A 15,744-nucleotide genomic window follows, 5' to 3' on the forward strand; every position below is an offset into this window, starting at 1 on the left:
CGACATCGTTGTCTTCCTCGCCTGCTTTGTGCATCGGCATCTCCTCTTGCGGATCCTCTCCATCACCGTTGCATTCTCCTCATTGTAGGTCCTCGTCGCCAAGTTGTGCATTTGTATTTGGAATCAAAGATTTCAATTCATTGTTGTCATCATCTTCGTCACCTCTTGTGCTCCACATCAATGGAGTTTTTTTTATCATCTTTTACCACAAGCTGGAGATGTTAAAACTTTATTCTCCATCTCCATCAAAACTTTATTCTCCATCTCCATCTTGTGGGGACGTACTAACAAATGTTGTATTATATATATATATAGGTCAAAATCCACACTACTTGTGATCCGCACGTTTACATCGGGCTTGTGTTTAATACAAGATGACCCATTTAAAAACAGGCCAACCTGAATCTAACCCATTTAATAAATGGATTGGACGAGTTTAGGTTACCACCCGCCACCCGTATATCTTTAAATAACAATATATATATATACATCTCCCTCGATTAATGATCAGTCCCTCATCTCTAGAGTTATTAGTTCAATTGTTAATTCAGTTATTAGTGTAATTGTTAGTTCATTACATGTACTATTATAAATACTGTCACTTGTACAACTTTTCATTATTCCGAAATATATAATTTATTTATTTAAGAAGAAGATCTTAATCCACAGTTCGACTTGAAACCTTAAAAACAGGGGCAAATGGCTTGAAACCACAAGTTAATTTATGCAATGACGCGAACACATCTCAAGGGCTGCAATGGTGCCAGTACACACAGCATTAAAAGATAACATTCTCTAATTTTCTCATCACCCTAAACCCATAGAAATCGCTCACCAAATATATACCTTAACTCATGCTAAGGGAAGGATGTTTGAAGGGCAGAACCCCTTACCCTGAAGACCTTCATACTTGTACAATAATCGGTTTGGATGAGCACCCATGTCAAAAAGGTTTGGAAACAAAACAAACATACGAAAATCTCACACCACGATTGTCAATATTGACAATCTTCCACCTGGGTTTCTAAATCCACAAAGTATTTCTCATACCATGAGGCTTTAAAGTGAGGCTACCATCTCTGTTTTCATGTGAGGCCCTCTGATAAGATTAATCCACAACATACAAAATGTGCCCTCCATGCCCACTTCAGAATGTCACATTTGCCAAATGATGCAGTTTAACCCCATCTAATCTTGCAGCCTCTCGCCCGAAGGGTATCCAAGATCTCATGGGAAAGCAAGGATCTGAGAGTAGCAAGCAATTTCACCTTTTTCAAACGAGCAGAGCACACCCTAAGAGCGAGCTCAAACCCCTCCAGCGAGACATTGCTGAGATGTACCAGCTTTGCATCCTGCAGGCACGTCAGGTTCCCCATCACCATGCACAGAACCACATCCGAAATGGCACAATAGCTCACGTTTATCTGCCAGCACCAGTTGAGATCATTGTTTAAGGGGAATGAAAAAGCAATCCTCCAATGTCTATAACAACAAAAAAGTGACGGGGGATTTCTACCAGCACACAGAAATATGGGGGTTTTATCTATCTAATAACAAAATCTATGCCCTAGAACCATCAAGCCAGTTCCAATTCAATGATCTCAAATGAGCAATCTACAACTCATCTTTCCGCTTCACATCAGAATGGGTATGTAGCTTCAATGAATCATGAAAATAAGATTAAAGTATAATTTAAGAATTTAACACTAACCAACATATTTATTTGCTTATTATCACGTCTAGAAAGATGATCATGAACATCACAACAATGCAAACAACAGAACATTGTTCTCTTGCAGGGATTAGATGCATTCATTATTTAATAAAACACTGTTTTCTTTACTTCATTTTTTTCCTCAAGAATTCCACAATTTCTGCATAGAGAAGCAATCTCACAACACTCCTAAGGTTACTTCAACTCATAGAAAATCAAAGTACAACAGCAAAATTATCTGCTCATGATGAAGATAAAGTTGTTTAGTGGAAGTCATTTTCATCTCCAAAAACACCTCCTTTCTGCAGTAGAAGAAATTGCGCATAACTAAATATGAAAATGTTTCTTTTTCTGAGAAAAGAGTATCTTCAAACACACGGGGCAATAAGCATCATAAATTGCATCATGTCAATGTTCCGATTGCCTTCTCAAGTTTTCATTTGCAATATAATTATTAAACATGCTTTCTCAAGTTTCTATTTGCAATAAAATTATTAAACATGCTTTCTCAAGTTTCTATTTCTCATTTGCCTTCTGCATCTGATTTTCATTCTGGTAGCAATGCTTTAGGAATATATCATAGAACATATATGGAACAGGGGTTCAGTGTAAAGAGATGGAAGTCAGGAGCTCAAAATTCCAAATCAAACGGAGTAAGACAAACCTGTCGCAAATTCCGACAGTAGTAGGCAAGAGACCAAAAGCCTGGATCATTGATGTTCACACAATGCTTCAACTCTAATTCTGCCAGTCTCTTGCACCCAGCTGCAACCGCTGTCAAACCTGCACTAGTGAGGTTGACGAGCCCACGCAATTCCAAGTCAGTCAGTTCCTCCAAACAGCTTAAATACTCCATCCCTTTGTCACTAACCCCATTGCAGTATGACAAGTTGAGCTTTTTTATATACTTGCAACCACACGATAAAGCACCTAATCCCTCATTTCCAATACCTGTACAGCTAAACAATGGAAAGGGGAAAGGGGGAAAAAAGAAACAGTATTCTAATAATCATCTTAAAAAAATCTTATTGAATAATAAATCAATCCATAGGGATTAAATTACCGATACAGATCAACATCACGTAATTTTATGCAGTTAGAAGCAACATAGAACAATCCCTTGTCAGATATATTTTCACAGAGTCCCAGTTTTAAGCATAAAAGCTCTGAACATCTAGACAAATAATTGAGTCCTGCAGAAAAGAAGTGGCATTTGAATAACTTAGCATATTCTCACCAAGCAGGGAAACCAAAGGAATATAAAAATAATTTCACGAATGTTTTGGAATAGAGATGCAATAATCTGTTTAAAAGAGATGCACAAGAAATGCTGGCCTAAGACCAAAAATATACGCTGGAAACATAAAAAATACTAAGTTGAGAACAGTTCAATTATACACAACGAATATTTCAAATTTTACCAGTGTCACAGACACCACAACAGTCTGTAAGATCCAGCTCTTCAAGTCCCGAGCAATATGATCCCAGCGCATCAAGGCTCTTCTCAGTAAGTAAATTGCAAGACTCTAACTTCAGGCATATAAGTTTCCTACAGGAGCTAGCTATGGCTGAAATTGCCTCGTCAGTGATAACATTGCAGCATGTTAGATCAAGGATCTTCAAATTGACACAGCAAGATACCAGCTGCATAATGCCATCATCAGTAACCCCTACACATTTGCTTAGCCCAATCTCCACCAGACTTTTGCAATTGGAGCCTATTGTAAAAAGGATGGAATCAGAAACTTGAGCGCCATCAATTCTTATTGAGTTTAGATCCTTCAAGCTTTTTACCCAGTGAAGCAGACTTTGGGAGAACTCCTAAAGCAATAAAGCATCAAAATGTCCCAATCCATGATTCTGGATTACAGTAAAAAAATAAATTAAAAAAAAAAAACATGCAGAAAAGCATCATAGCTAGGAATACACTCACAAGACAGCAATACCCTGCACTGAGCTCAAGAAGACCATCATGCCGCCTAATGACTGAGATAAGACCTGATGAACTAACGCTATCACACCTCAGTACATCCAGTGCCTGCAATCCATGGAATTAATCTTTAAGAAACCACACACACACACACACACACAAACAAAGGGAGAAAAATGCGATTCATACTCCAAATTCTAACTCTAAATTCCAACTCCTTGACGCAGCACATGATGTGTTCTGTTATGAATCCCATTTTTGGCAAATCATTACTAATTATAAGGAATTGATAGCCCATGCTAAAATGCCATATCAAGGAGTATAAAAATTATGTAGGAATTTTCTGTTTGTATAGCAGAGCTAGCTCTCTCTCTCTCAGCGTGCACAAACATACGACTTCATAAACCCCAAATAGCTGGGTTTGAACCAATAACCATTACACATAAGAACCAATCTTACTGGGAGTCTGGGAATCAATTATTAGTACTTAAATAGAGATGCAATTCAAGATAGCGGATTAGTCGGGTGAACTCTCGGTGCACTAGTAGTCTAGTAGAGCGCCATAAAGGTCTTGAATACCAAAGTATCAAAAGATTAATGTTTTCAGAAAGGTATCAAAATGTTTTTTCATTTTACATATATCACACATCTAAAATAAAAGTATATGTGACCCTCTAAAATAGGAAAGAAAAAAATATTAAAATAAGGCCCAACATTTTTTTTTTAGGTTATGAAAATCATCTATAAGGAAAGAGCCTGTACTGTGTATTTCTCAACAATTTCTCTTTTCTTATAGACTAGCTATCAAACACACACAATGCATGTGTAATATGTCTTCATTTTTAAATATTTTATAAAATTAATAGGACCTTTGCATTCTATATTTGCCTTATTTTATAATTTAATTAAATTATTTTTCTATCTCAATAATATTTACTCTTTATCATACAATGAACTATTCTGAAGTTATAGACAAAATGTGATCAAGTAACAGCATTTTTTTTTAATTGAAACTTATAATCTATACAGCATTATTTAGGATTTTAAAAAGTAAACACCAAATAATGAGTTGTATATTAACAAAAGAAAAACTTTTGTTATAGGTCACTTATGGAATATTAATGTCTTGGTTACAGAAAACCTTATATATTAATGAGTTATAGCTTTAGTTCTACATTTATTAAAAAAAAAAAAAAATTCTTATATTTACATATAAACAAAAAAATAAATCAATTGCAAGAAGTCATGGTTTATGTTTTTTTTTTTTTTTAAGAAGGGCGGCACCTCCATTTATTAATTGATAAACCCTCACTTTTGGCGGAGGAATAATGTGGTTACAAGACAATCAAACGGAGAAACAAAAGACAAAACTTTAAAGGCCTCCCAAATAACAACACCAACATCCAGCCAAAACAGGATTACAAGTCCAATCAAAACAAAACAAAACAAGGACCTACAAAACAAATATCACGCAACAAAACAAACAAAAGATAAACAACATAAAGCATAAACTAAAACCAATAGGAAATCAGCTAAACATACCTCATATAAGCCGTACCCATTTTCTCCAATTTATACAACTCATTAATAACTCTAGGGAGTTGACTACTATTTGTAAACAAACTATTCCTCCCCCTAACACCTTGACGAGCCAAGGCATCTGCCACTTTATTTCTATCTCTATACCAATGTTTTATCGAAAAGTCGACTCCCTCCAATAAACCAATCAGCTGCTCCCAAAAATCCTATAAATATCACAATGAGCGCCTACTTGATCTTATCCAATTTATAACAATATTCGAATCACATTCAATATCAATACTAGTATGACCCAAATGTTTGCAAATCTTTATTCCCTCCAACATAACTCTCAATTCAGCTTCATTATTTGAACAAGAACCAAAATATTTTGAAAAACCAAACACAAAAGAACTTGTATGGTCTCTAAGGATGCCACCACCACCCGCCGGCCCTGCGTTCCCCAAGCTGCTCCCGTCCAAATTTAGTTTCAACCTCCCTTACCCTAGTTTTAGCCATCTCACACATTGCATAGTTTTAATTTTTTTATTCACAATTTGCACTTCAAGATTCTACAATATCTGAAAATCAGCATCCTTTAACTGAGTCATTCCTGTCATGTTTGTTGAGAATTCCACTTGTGAGCTTGTCCCACATTGAAAAATTAAAGTAAATGATGAGTGCTTATATACATTAATGGACCCAAGACCCAATTAGCTTGAGCTTTTGGGTCAAATTGGTGTTCACCCATGCGTTTCAAGCCCACTCATGGGCTCCTCCAATCCTAACAAGTGGTATCAGAGCCGACGGTTCATAACTCTAGGTGAGAGACATCGTAAAAGTTGAGACAGGAAGCTAATTCTCCTGATGTGCTAACAGTTGGGGGACCAAGTGTGTGGCTGAGGCCAATAAGGATCATCTAGGCTGCGGATGGATCCGAATAGGGTCAAGACGTGGGAGGTAGGATTGATTTGAAGGCACGTGGAATGCAATCTGAGGCACGTAAGATGCCAATGGTAAGGCCCACTTGAGCAACTGTTGGAGAATTGTCCCAAAAGGGAGACGGTTTACGTTCAAGGGGGAGCAGGAACTCACAAGTGAGGGGGAGATTATTGAGAATTCCACTTGTGAGGTTGTCCCACATGGGAAAATTAAAGTGAATGATGGATGTTTATATACATGGATGGACCCAAGACCCAATTAGCTTGAGCTTCTGGGTCAAATTGGTGTTCACCCATGCGTATCAAGCCCACTCATGGGCTCCTCCAGTCCTAACAATGTTCCTGCTCAAAACTCTCACCTAATACTTAATGGACAACCACACATCTGTACTACTCTCCTATAACAATAATAATAAATATATATATATATATATATATATATATTTCAAATTTTCAAGGGGAGCATGGCCCAGGGCCTCTCTAAGCTTTTTCCTTACTGCACACCACTCTATAATCCTAGAAAGTAGAAAGTAGCCAAATATGAAGGTCATACAAAGTATGTCATCCACAACATATGTCCCGTCAATATTTCTAAATCTAATATTGATTAAAGTTATCAAACATTTTTTGAGAAATTTGCAGGGCTAAAATAATGAAGTTGTGCAAAGAAAACTTCATTCAAATAACATTTGATTGTTGAGAAGATAAGAGAGAATCAATGGCTGAAAATCATCTAAAGAAACATATTTGTGACTATTGCGAAATCCATGCATAAGTCATCCAACTGAAAGGAGGAAAGACTAAACAACACACTCCCAATGACCTTTTGGCAACTAGATGAGTAATGAAAAACTCTCAAGAAAAAAGTACAAATATAAATAGAAGAGGACAAAGCATTAATACTAAAATCAAATCCACCATGAAAGACCCAAAAAACAAGAAAAGTATTAAAATTTTCATCAACAGTCAATGCATGAATACAATCAAAACAATAAGAAAAAAATTCACCATTAATAACAATGGCTTTTCAAATTGTAAATTGAATTTTGAATAGGAAAGCTTATTTTCTAAATTGTGAATTGAATCAAATACGAGAGGGTGTGGAGTCAAGTAGGAATGGATCAGGTAGTGGTATCAGCTGCTTTATTAATAACCAAAAATACTTCTTCAAATCATCAGGGATATTAAAAATTTTCAACAGTGAATGATAAGATTTGGTAAAAAATTCAAGAAAAGCCAAAACAATTAACTATTTTGCTAAAATGAGTAATCTATTTCTAGAATGAAGCAATATAGTATTATAAAATGTTTTGATGGTCAGGATAAAATAAGATCCAATAGCTTCCCAAAGTCCAAATCTCAATCACAATCCTTTGGCTCAAAATCAAGATCACCATCATCTCTACAATGGGCTCTTTTCCACTTAACGTTATTTTCAACCATCCTCAATTGCTTTCTCTTCTCCATTCTTGTTAGCATTTTGTCCCTTGGGCCCATATATAAAAAAGAGTACCATTTCCTCAAACAATTATCACTTCTTTGCCCATCGTTACAGACCCAATTCTCCACTTCAAACACAGACAGCCTCACCCCCATGATAAAACCAGCATCAGGCTTGTCCAAGGTCCTTTCTATTCTCAATTTGGTCCAAATCACTACTTAAATCAGGCTCTAGTTTGTTTATTTATGCCTTGATTGGTATCACCTTTGAAAAAGTACTTACAACACTTAAAACAATTACACTTATAACAAGTACTTGCTCTGAAAAAAATGGTGTTTCGTTTTTTTTTTTTTTTTTGGGAAAGAGCCGAAAGCTACCCGCATAGCGGCCCCATCCCAAGTATATTAATAACCCCCACTTATGGCGGAGGAATATTGTGGAAACAAAAGGACACTTGGAGCTTACATAATAACCAATAAAACACCCCATGCATCAAACCAAACAAAAGAAAAAAACAAACGTATACCAATACCAAAAGGAAACCAACTAAGCATACCTTATATAAACCGTACCAATCTTATTCAATCTATACAAACTTTTGATAACTCTAAAAAGTTGACTACTATTTGTAAACAAACTATTCCTTCTCATGACACCTTGTCGAGCCAAAACATCTACCAATTTATTCCCTTCTCTATACAAATGATTTATAGAAAAATCTATACCCTCCAATAAACCAATGAGTTCTTTTCGTTCGACATCTCGATTCATCAATCTAGAGATAGAATCAGCTCAAACGGACAGTACGGTTGAATCCAGAACGGCTGAAAACCTTAGATGGTTCAAATCATTCAAAAAACGAACCTGAAATGACTCCGCAACCTGGTCAAACCTTCTGGTCAAAATTGATCAACTTTCCGTTAAACTTAACGGAATATACTCCCACTAAACGGAATATTCCCGACGCCGTTACCTAACTGCTGACGTGGCGCTGACGTGATAGGTGGGATCCTGGGATGACATGGACGCTAACGTGGCAAGTGGGCCCAAGGATGACGTGGCAACTGACCCGCGTCTTATGACGTGGCTCTGACACAGCACTAATGAGGATGCTGACTCAGCTCTGCTGACGCGAACGTCATGCTGGAGTGGGTTGACTGATGACGTGGCATTGAGATCCAGTGCTGATTATGCTAAATTATACCAGGTAAATTTCCAGGAAAGTGGGGGGTCACAATGGACCGCTTAAGTTCCACTTACCTAGACAGAATTTTTGTTAGACACGTAATTAGCACAATATAGCTCCTAGGACCTCCGATCTGGCGACTTTGCTCCGATCTGACAATTTTGATCTGATTTGGCGACTTTGCTTCAATCTGTCTCTAATACCAATTGTTAGGGATCTAGGAACAATAATCACACACACAAGCAAAACAAGCACACAAAATAAGAACACCAGATTTACGTGGTTTGGTCTAATTTGACCTACGTCCACGGAGCACACCGAATATCCTATAATCTGGGAGAAAAAAAAAAGGAGGAGACACACACTCAACTCAACTCTTCTCACACTTTTCTCTCTCTTACTTTCAGCACTCTCACACTCCTCGCTCACTCGCTTGCACTATTCACACAACACAAATGCTCTCATTTATAGATACATAGGGTAGATAGAGAAGGAAATGAGTTATTGCATTTTAATGGGATAAATGAGCGCGTGGTATTTAATGAAATAAATGAACACGTGGCATTTTCATTCCAGCGCATGAGAGCTAGCTCCTCCACAATCTGCAGCTCATCCTCATCAAGCCATTAAATTTCATATTTATTTCTCCGTTTCCATATTTGCTTAACAATTAGTGGCATCTCAAAAATAGAATTGAACACTGGTTTATGGTTTGAGTGGTTGTTGGTTGCTAAAGAGTCAAGAAGATCATCGCAGATACCAGAGATCTTCACGTTGTACTGGATCCAAACAAATTTCCCTTCATGAAGAATGGCTCTCAATCAAAGCAATTCCATATCAGTCGCATAATGGAAAGGATTTGTCGAATGTTGCTGGAGCTTGCAGGTATTGTGATCAAAACAGAGGCTGACAGCTGCTGTGAATCATCAACCAGATCATCAGAAGGGAGGGAGAGCGAGAGCACTCTTGATGAAGAGGTCTTAAATCCTTCATTTCATGCCCCTTTTCTTTTCAAAAGGTTTTAAAGAAAAGTGAATCCTGAAAGGCATGCACACCTCACATGTGAAGGTGTAAAAAGCATCAGCCTTAACGAAGAGTGTGTGCATCAAACCAAAAGGCATACACTTTTCCATAGAGTTTCGCCTTTCAAAGAAAGCCTTGGTGCATTTTTGCATCTCCATGCCCCGAGGCATGCCTTGTGAACGCCTTTTAAAGCACTGCTAGAACCATCAAAGCTTTTCTTTTCTCAGATAAACTCAATGCTCCAGCCATAGCTGGAATGCCCCGCACTAAATACATCTGAAATTGATGTTTTGTACCACTGCTGCCAAAAACAGAAGTGTGAGGCACAACCCTTTGGTGAATTGTCGATTTGAGTTTTCAGCGCATTAAATTTCTTGGAGGTGCTTTTTGTTGATGGTGGCTGCAGCAGACTAGCAGTGGCAGTGACTCTTGAGTTTGAGGATCAAATTAGCAATTGATCCATTTCCACATTTAGGCTTGTAAGCCAATAAGAGAGAGAAAGAAAAAAAAATACTATTATGTTAAAAAACTGAAGAAGGAGAAGAACCAAAAGATTGGAGGGGCAAGGAGAAACTAGGAGCAAAGGAGGTGTCTAGATTGGAAAGCAGGGTTGATCTTAAACTTAAAAAAGGATGGGGATCTTCTGGGCATGGAAAAAGAGGACGGGGGAGGGGGGAGAATGAAAAAAAAAATGGAGAAACAAAATACAAATAAGAGAAAGAAAAGAATAAAAAAGGAAAAAAACAGAGAGAGAGAGGCAGGGAGGGAGAGGGAGATTAAAGGGGAAAATGAGAGAAGGAAAAGAGAAAACAAAATGGAACTGGAAAGGAAGGAGGAATAAATAAAGGAATAGAGTATCAGAACATGCCTTATCACTATAAACACCCAAACCTTGCTTGTTCTACCAGTAATCAGCAGTATTTTTAAATACAACCAAGCAGTACTTTGTTTGTTCAATACTTATGACTAACAGCACTTATTAAGAAATTTTCAGTTCAGTACTTGTTGATAAACGATACCAAAGGAAGCCTTACTTGGCTCACAAGTTCCAACATATCATGACACTCCTTAACATAGACAACAAGAAAAATTTGCTGAATCACAATCCAGCAAGTTGAATATAATTGAAATTCATCATAGAATCTTATCAATATATTTACTATGAGCCATACAAATCAAATCGTGAATTTTACAGTTTTTTCTTTTTAAAAACCATATAACACACCATTTCACTCATATCAAGAGGGTCAATAAATCACTGAGTGCATTGCTTTTTTAATATTCCAGGCTTATATTGCCCTAAAGGGCAGCATCCCCACAAAGCCCACTCAAACCCATGACCATCCCCCTTATGAGAGGGGGAGTGACGCCGTTTGGCTACAATGTGGTGCACAGAATCAAACTTATTATACTGGCATTGATTATATTTTTCATATTCCAGGCTTATATTGCCCCAAATGGCAGCATACACACAAAGCCAAACTCAAACCCATGACCTCACCCCTATGAGGGGGAAGTGACAACATTTGGCTACAAGGTGGTCAGCATAATTCAAGCTTATTATACAAAGCCAATTAAAACCCATGACCCTCCCCCTTATGAGAGGGGGAGTGATGTCGTTAGGCAACAATATGGTCCGCATAATTCAAACTAGTTGTACTGGCATTGATTAAAATTTTCATATTCCAGCTTATATTGCCCCAAATGGCAGCATACTCACAAAGCCAAACTCAAATCCATGACCTCACCCTTATGAGAGGGGGAGTAATGCTGTTTGGCTGCAACAGCATATCGGCATAAAGCATGCTCAAGAACCAAATATTCATTCAATTTTTTCAACTCCCAACATTTCTTACAAACTAATTAATCTTAGTTACACTGGCACTAGTTCCTCTCAATTGTTTGGCTACAACACCATTAGCGTACGCATTTTCATCTCTCGAGTGATGCCATTTGGCTACAATGCATAAGCATGTTCAAAAAAAAAAAAATTCATTCAACTCCAATATTACAACAAAAAAACAAAACAAAACAAAATCAAGTCTTAAGTCCCACTAGGTGGGGTCGGCTATATGAATCATTTTCCGCCAATTTATGCAATCATGAACCATTTCTTTTCACAGATTCAGGGATCATAAATCCGTACTCACTATCTCCTCCTAAATTATTTTAGGTCTACCCCTACCCCTTCTACTACCCCTCACAGTAACTAACTCATTCCTCCTCACAGGCACACTATGTGGCTTACGTTACAAGTGTCCATACCATCTGAGTCGTCCCTCCCTTATCTTATCTTCTATAGGAGTTACACCTAACTTACCACAAATATATTCATTACTTAATTTATCTTTCAATGTTATACCACTCATCCATCTAAGCATTCTCATCTCGATAACTTTTACTTTTTGGATATTCTTTTTCTTCATCACCCAGCATTCTGATCCATATAACATAGCTGGTCTTATAGTTGTCTTATAAAACTTTCCTTTTAATTTTAAGGGTATTCTACGATCATAGAGCACACTTGAAGTACTTCTCCATTTTACCCAACCTGCTTTAACTCTATACATTACATCATCTTCAATTTCTACTTCAACTTGCATAATAGATCTAAGGTATCAAAATCTACAAGTGTTATTTATTTCTTCATCATCAATTTTAACTTTATCTCCAATATTCCTCCTATCATTACTAAAATCACATTTCATATATTTTTTCTTATTTCTACTTATCCAAAAACCTCTAGATTTCAAAGCTTCTCTCCATAATTCTAGCTCTACCTCTACTCTGTCTCTAGTTTCATCAATTAATACAATATCATCTACAAACAACATACACTATGAAATAAACTCTAATATTACACACAAGCTAATTAATCTTATTATAATGGTTTTGGTTTCTCTCTTTTTTTGTGTAAATGATCAAATAGATTTTGGAAAGCTTTAAAGTTATTAATCTCACTTTAGTTACCAAAATTTACATTACTAGAAACAGAAAATATTTGGTCATTCATCAGCGTATCAGTCCCCACAGGGGAAAAAAAAAAGGGAAATGTTTTGAGCTGCTAAGACACCATTGAAGAGGAAGCACTACCAAAATATTTAATGGCCCAGCAACCCACATGATTCGAACAAACAAAAAATCAAATGAAGATGTTCAACTTTGAGGGTAGGGACAACTTTATCAAATTTGAAAAAATGCCTATGCCTTCCTATTTCACATAATCAGTTGATCTTAGAGTAGTGTATCAAAGATCTCATCCTAGAAGTCAAAGATCCAATTCACCTGAAAGCTTACGCTTGTTACACAGCGTATCAGTCTCTTAATTAATTTTAAGTAAAAGAATGGGATCAGCAAGAAGTTGAGAACTAAATTGCCTAAGAGTTTAACTTTGTTAAATGAGGTACAGCCATCCCCGGAATGGTTTTAGTATCTCTGTATATTTAGCGCAAGCAAGCAAATTCATTAACAAGGAACAAACCAGAGTATTGGGGAAAAAACCCAAAGAGCAAAGGCACAAGTATAAGCCAAAACCATAAACACATTATTGCACATAACAAATGCCACAAGAGTAATAATTGTTCTACAATTTAACCTTGAGAGAAGGGCATCCATCACCAAGAAAGTGCAACCCAATATCATCTATTGAAGAGCATCCCACCATAGCCAAAACTTCCAGCTTCTGCAGAGAAGCAATGGAACGAAGCGACTCACTTGTCACCTGAAAAGTGAAAACTAACCCATACATGAAAACCCATATAAGGAGAACTTCCACAAGACGCTTAAAACAACACAAAATATAAGGCATTGCTTCAAATGGAAGGATTCGCAAATCAATCATTTGTAGTTTTCGTTTAATTAGAATCACAATTCTAAAAAAGGAACATTTGCAAATCCAAATCCAAAATCCAAATGCACAAAAATACAAATGCAAGGTCCAAAATCTGCTCCCAAACACAACTTAAGTTTCTTTTAAATAGAAGACACATCTTATTTCCATTTGCAGCATCATACAAAAGAATTCAATAGAACTTGCATATAATTCGGTCCATTCCAAGTAGCATGGACTTCTAAATGAATTGAATTATGTTTAAATGAGATCTAAAGCAAGTGAAAATGAGAGAGAGAGAGAGAGAGAGAGAGAGAGAGAGAGAGAGAGAGAGAGAGAGAGGAACCTTGAGAAAAGAAATATCAAGGGACTTCAAATCTAGACATTTCTTAGAGAGAAGATCAACCCCAAGGTCACTGATCTCCAAACACCACCTTATACTCAAGCTCTCCAACTTTCCACATCCAACGGCTATCTTCGCTAGCCCAAAGTCCGTGAGCCCCATGCACTTGTCCAGCTTCAGCACTCTGAGCCCCCTGGCGTACGATAACGCGGCGGCGTCCCTGTCGCCGAACGTCCAACAGAACGACACGTCCACCGCTTCCAGGCTCCGGCACGACCTCACCATCAACTCCAGCCCGGGCGGCCTCAACCCGGTGGCCCGACTCAGTCCCAGCGATCTGACTCGCCGAGTCCACCCGACCGAGTCGACCCGGCTCAGCAGGCTCGCCACCGCGGCGTCGTCGATCCGCGGACACGCCGACAGGTCCAGAACCTCGACGTTCCCGAGCTTCGGGAGGAACGTCGGGAGAAACTCGGGGCGGATGACTCGGAGGCTCGTGCGGCGGAGCGAGTCAACTCGGAGGAAGTCCTTGCAGACCAGGCGCCACGTCTTCCGATCGGCGCCGTCGTGAAGCATGTCGAAAATATGTACGAGGAGGTCTTCAGTGAGGAGAGAGAAAGACGACATGGCAATACAAGTGATAAAAAAAGGGGTAGTTCGAGAAACAGAGACTGGTCTTGTTTCGCTTTAGGTGGGGACGAAGAGGAAGAGAAGACGGAGGTGGAGGAGAGGGTGGCGGTCGGCGATTCGAAAGCGAGTTCCGAACGATTCCGGCCGAATTATCCGAGTCGCGTTCATGGTTTCGGCGAAGAAATCAGAAATCGGAGCTTAGTGTAGTGTACAACTCGAATTCGCGGGGCTCAGGAGACCGCGATGTCATGTACAGGAGATGAAGATGAAGATGGAAGATAGAAGATAGAAGATGGACGCGGGAATCTGTTCGGTGCGGCAGTGACCACGGTTATATACTTAGGTTGACGAATGATAGATCGCCACGTTAGAGAACAGCACGTGGTTGTCACGTGACGGAAGTTAGGTTTGATTGTGTAGGAGCGTGGCAGGTTGCCATTTGTGGAACGCGTGCGGACAAGTGAGAATTCCATAGTTAATATTACCGTGGTGAGAGCGATGTCTTAATCACTTTGGGTGGGTGGCGCCCACTGCATGTGAACTGACCAAAATGGGCATTTCTATTTTCTTCTTATCAAACAAATTAGAGTATTTTAAACTCAAATATTTTTAAGCTTTTTAAAATATTAATCTTCCCTTTGAGAGTTAAAATTCAAATTCAAGTACACTGATAATAAATTTATAAAATATTAAAAAATTATGATTTAATATTAATAATAATTAAAAAATTAAACATAATAATATTAAGAATAATGATTAATTTCATACATTATTATAATTAAATAAGATGAATTATTGCATTATGCAAGTGATGTAATAGACGAATTAAATAATTTAAAATTTTAATGAATATGCCAAACACTAGCAGCATATTTTAATTTCAAAAATTTTTTATTTTTAATATAGTCTTAAATTAAATACTAAAATATTTTAAAATTTTTTATGTTACATATGTGAAATGATATCTAATCATAATAAATATAAGCAATCTTCTCAATAGGAAACTAAATAAATAAATGCAAATGGTCACACATCAAACACCTATTCACCTAAAAACAAATAATTATATTAATAATAAAAGACAAAACACACTTACCCCAAATTTTGACAGTCAAAAAATCAACAAAAATTACAAAATTTTCAAAAACTTTACTAATAATCAGTAAAAAAAAAAAAAAAACCATACCAA

General features: G+C 37.4%; 1 protein-coding gene across 1 annotated transcript; it reads right to left on the bottom strand.

Annotated features, from left to right (window-relative positions):
- Window positions 1-700: 700 nt before the first annotated feature.
- LOC131154178 (F-box/LRR-repeat protein 3) lies at window positions 701-14,863 on the bottom strand. The gene is made up of 7 exons (XM_058106761.1): window positions 13,929-14,863; window positions 13,349-13,474; window positions 3,648-3,752; window positions 3,136-3,535; window positions 2,778-2,907; window positions 2,379-2,673; window positions 701-1,424 (listed from the first exon to the last, which is right to left on the bottom strand). Exons 1-7 carry the CDS (start codon window positions 14,550-14,552, stop codon window positions 1,179-1,181), a joined length of 1,926 nt encoding a protein of 641 aa, XP_057962744.1. The 5' UTR covers window positions 14,553-14,863; the 3' UTR covers window positions 701-1,178.
- Between the last annotated feature and the right edge of the window lie 881 nt (window positions 14,864-15,744).

This window comes from Malania oleifera, chromosome 4 (assembly GCF_029873635.1).
Source record: "Malania oleifera isolate guangnan ecotype guangnan chromosome 4, ASM2987363v1, whole genome shotgun sequence".
Lineage (NCBI taxonomy): Eukaryota > Viridiplantae > Streptophyta > Magnoliopsida > Santalales > Ximeniaceae > Malania > Malania oleifera.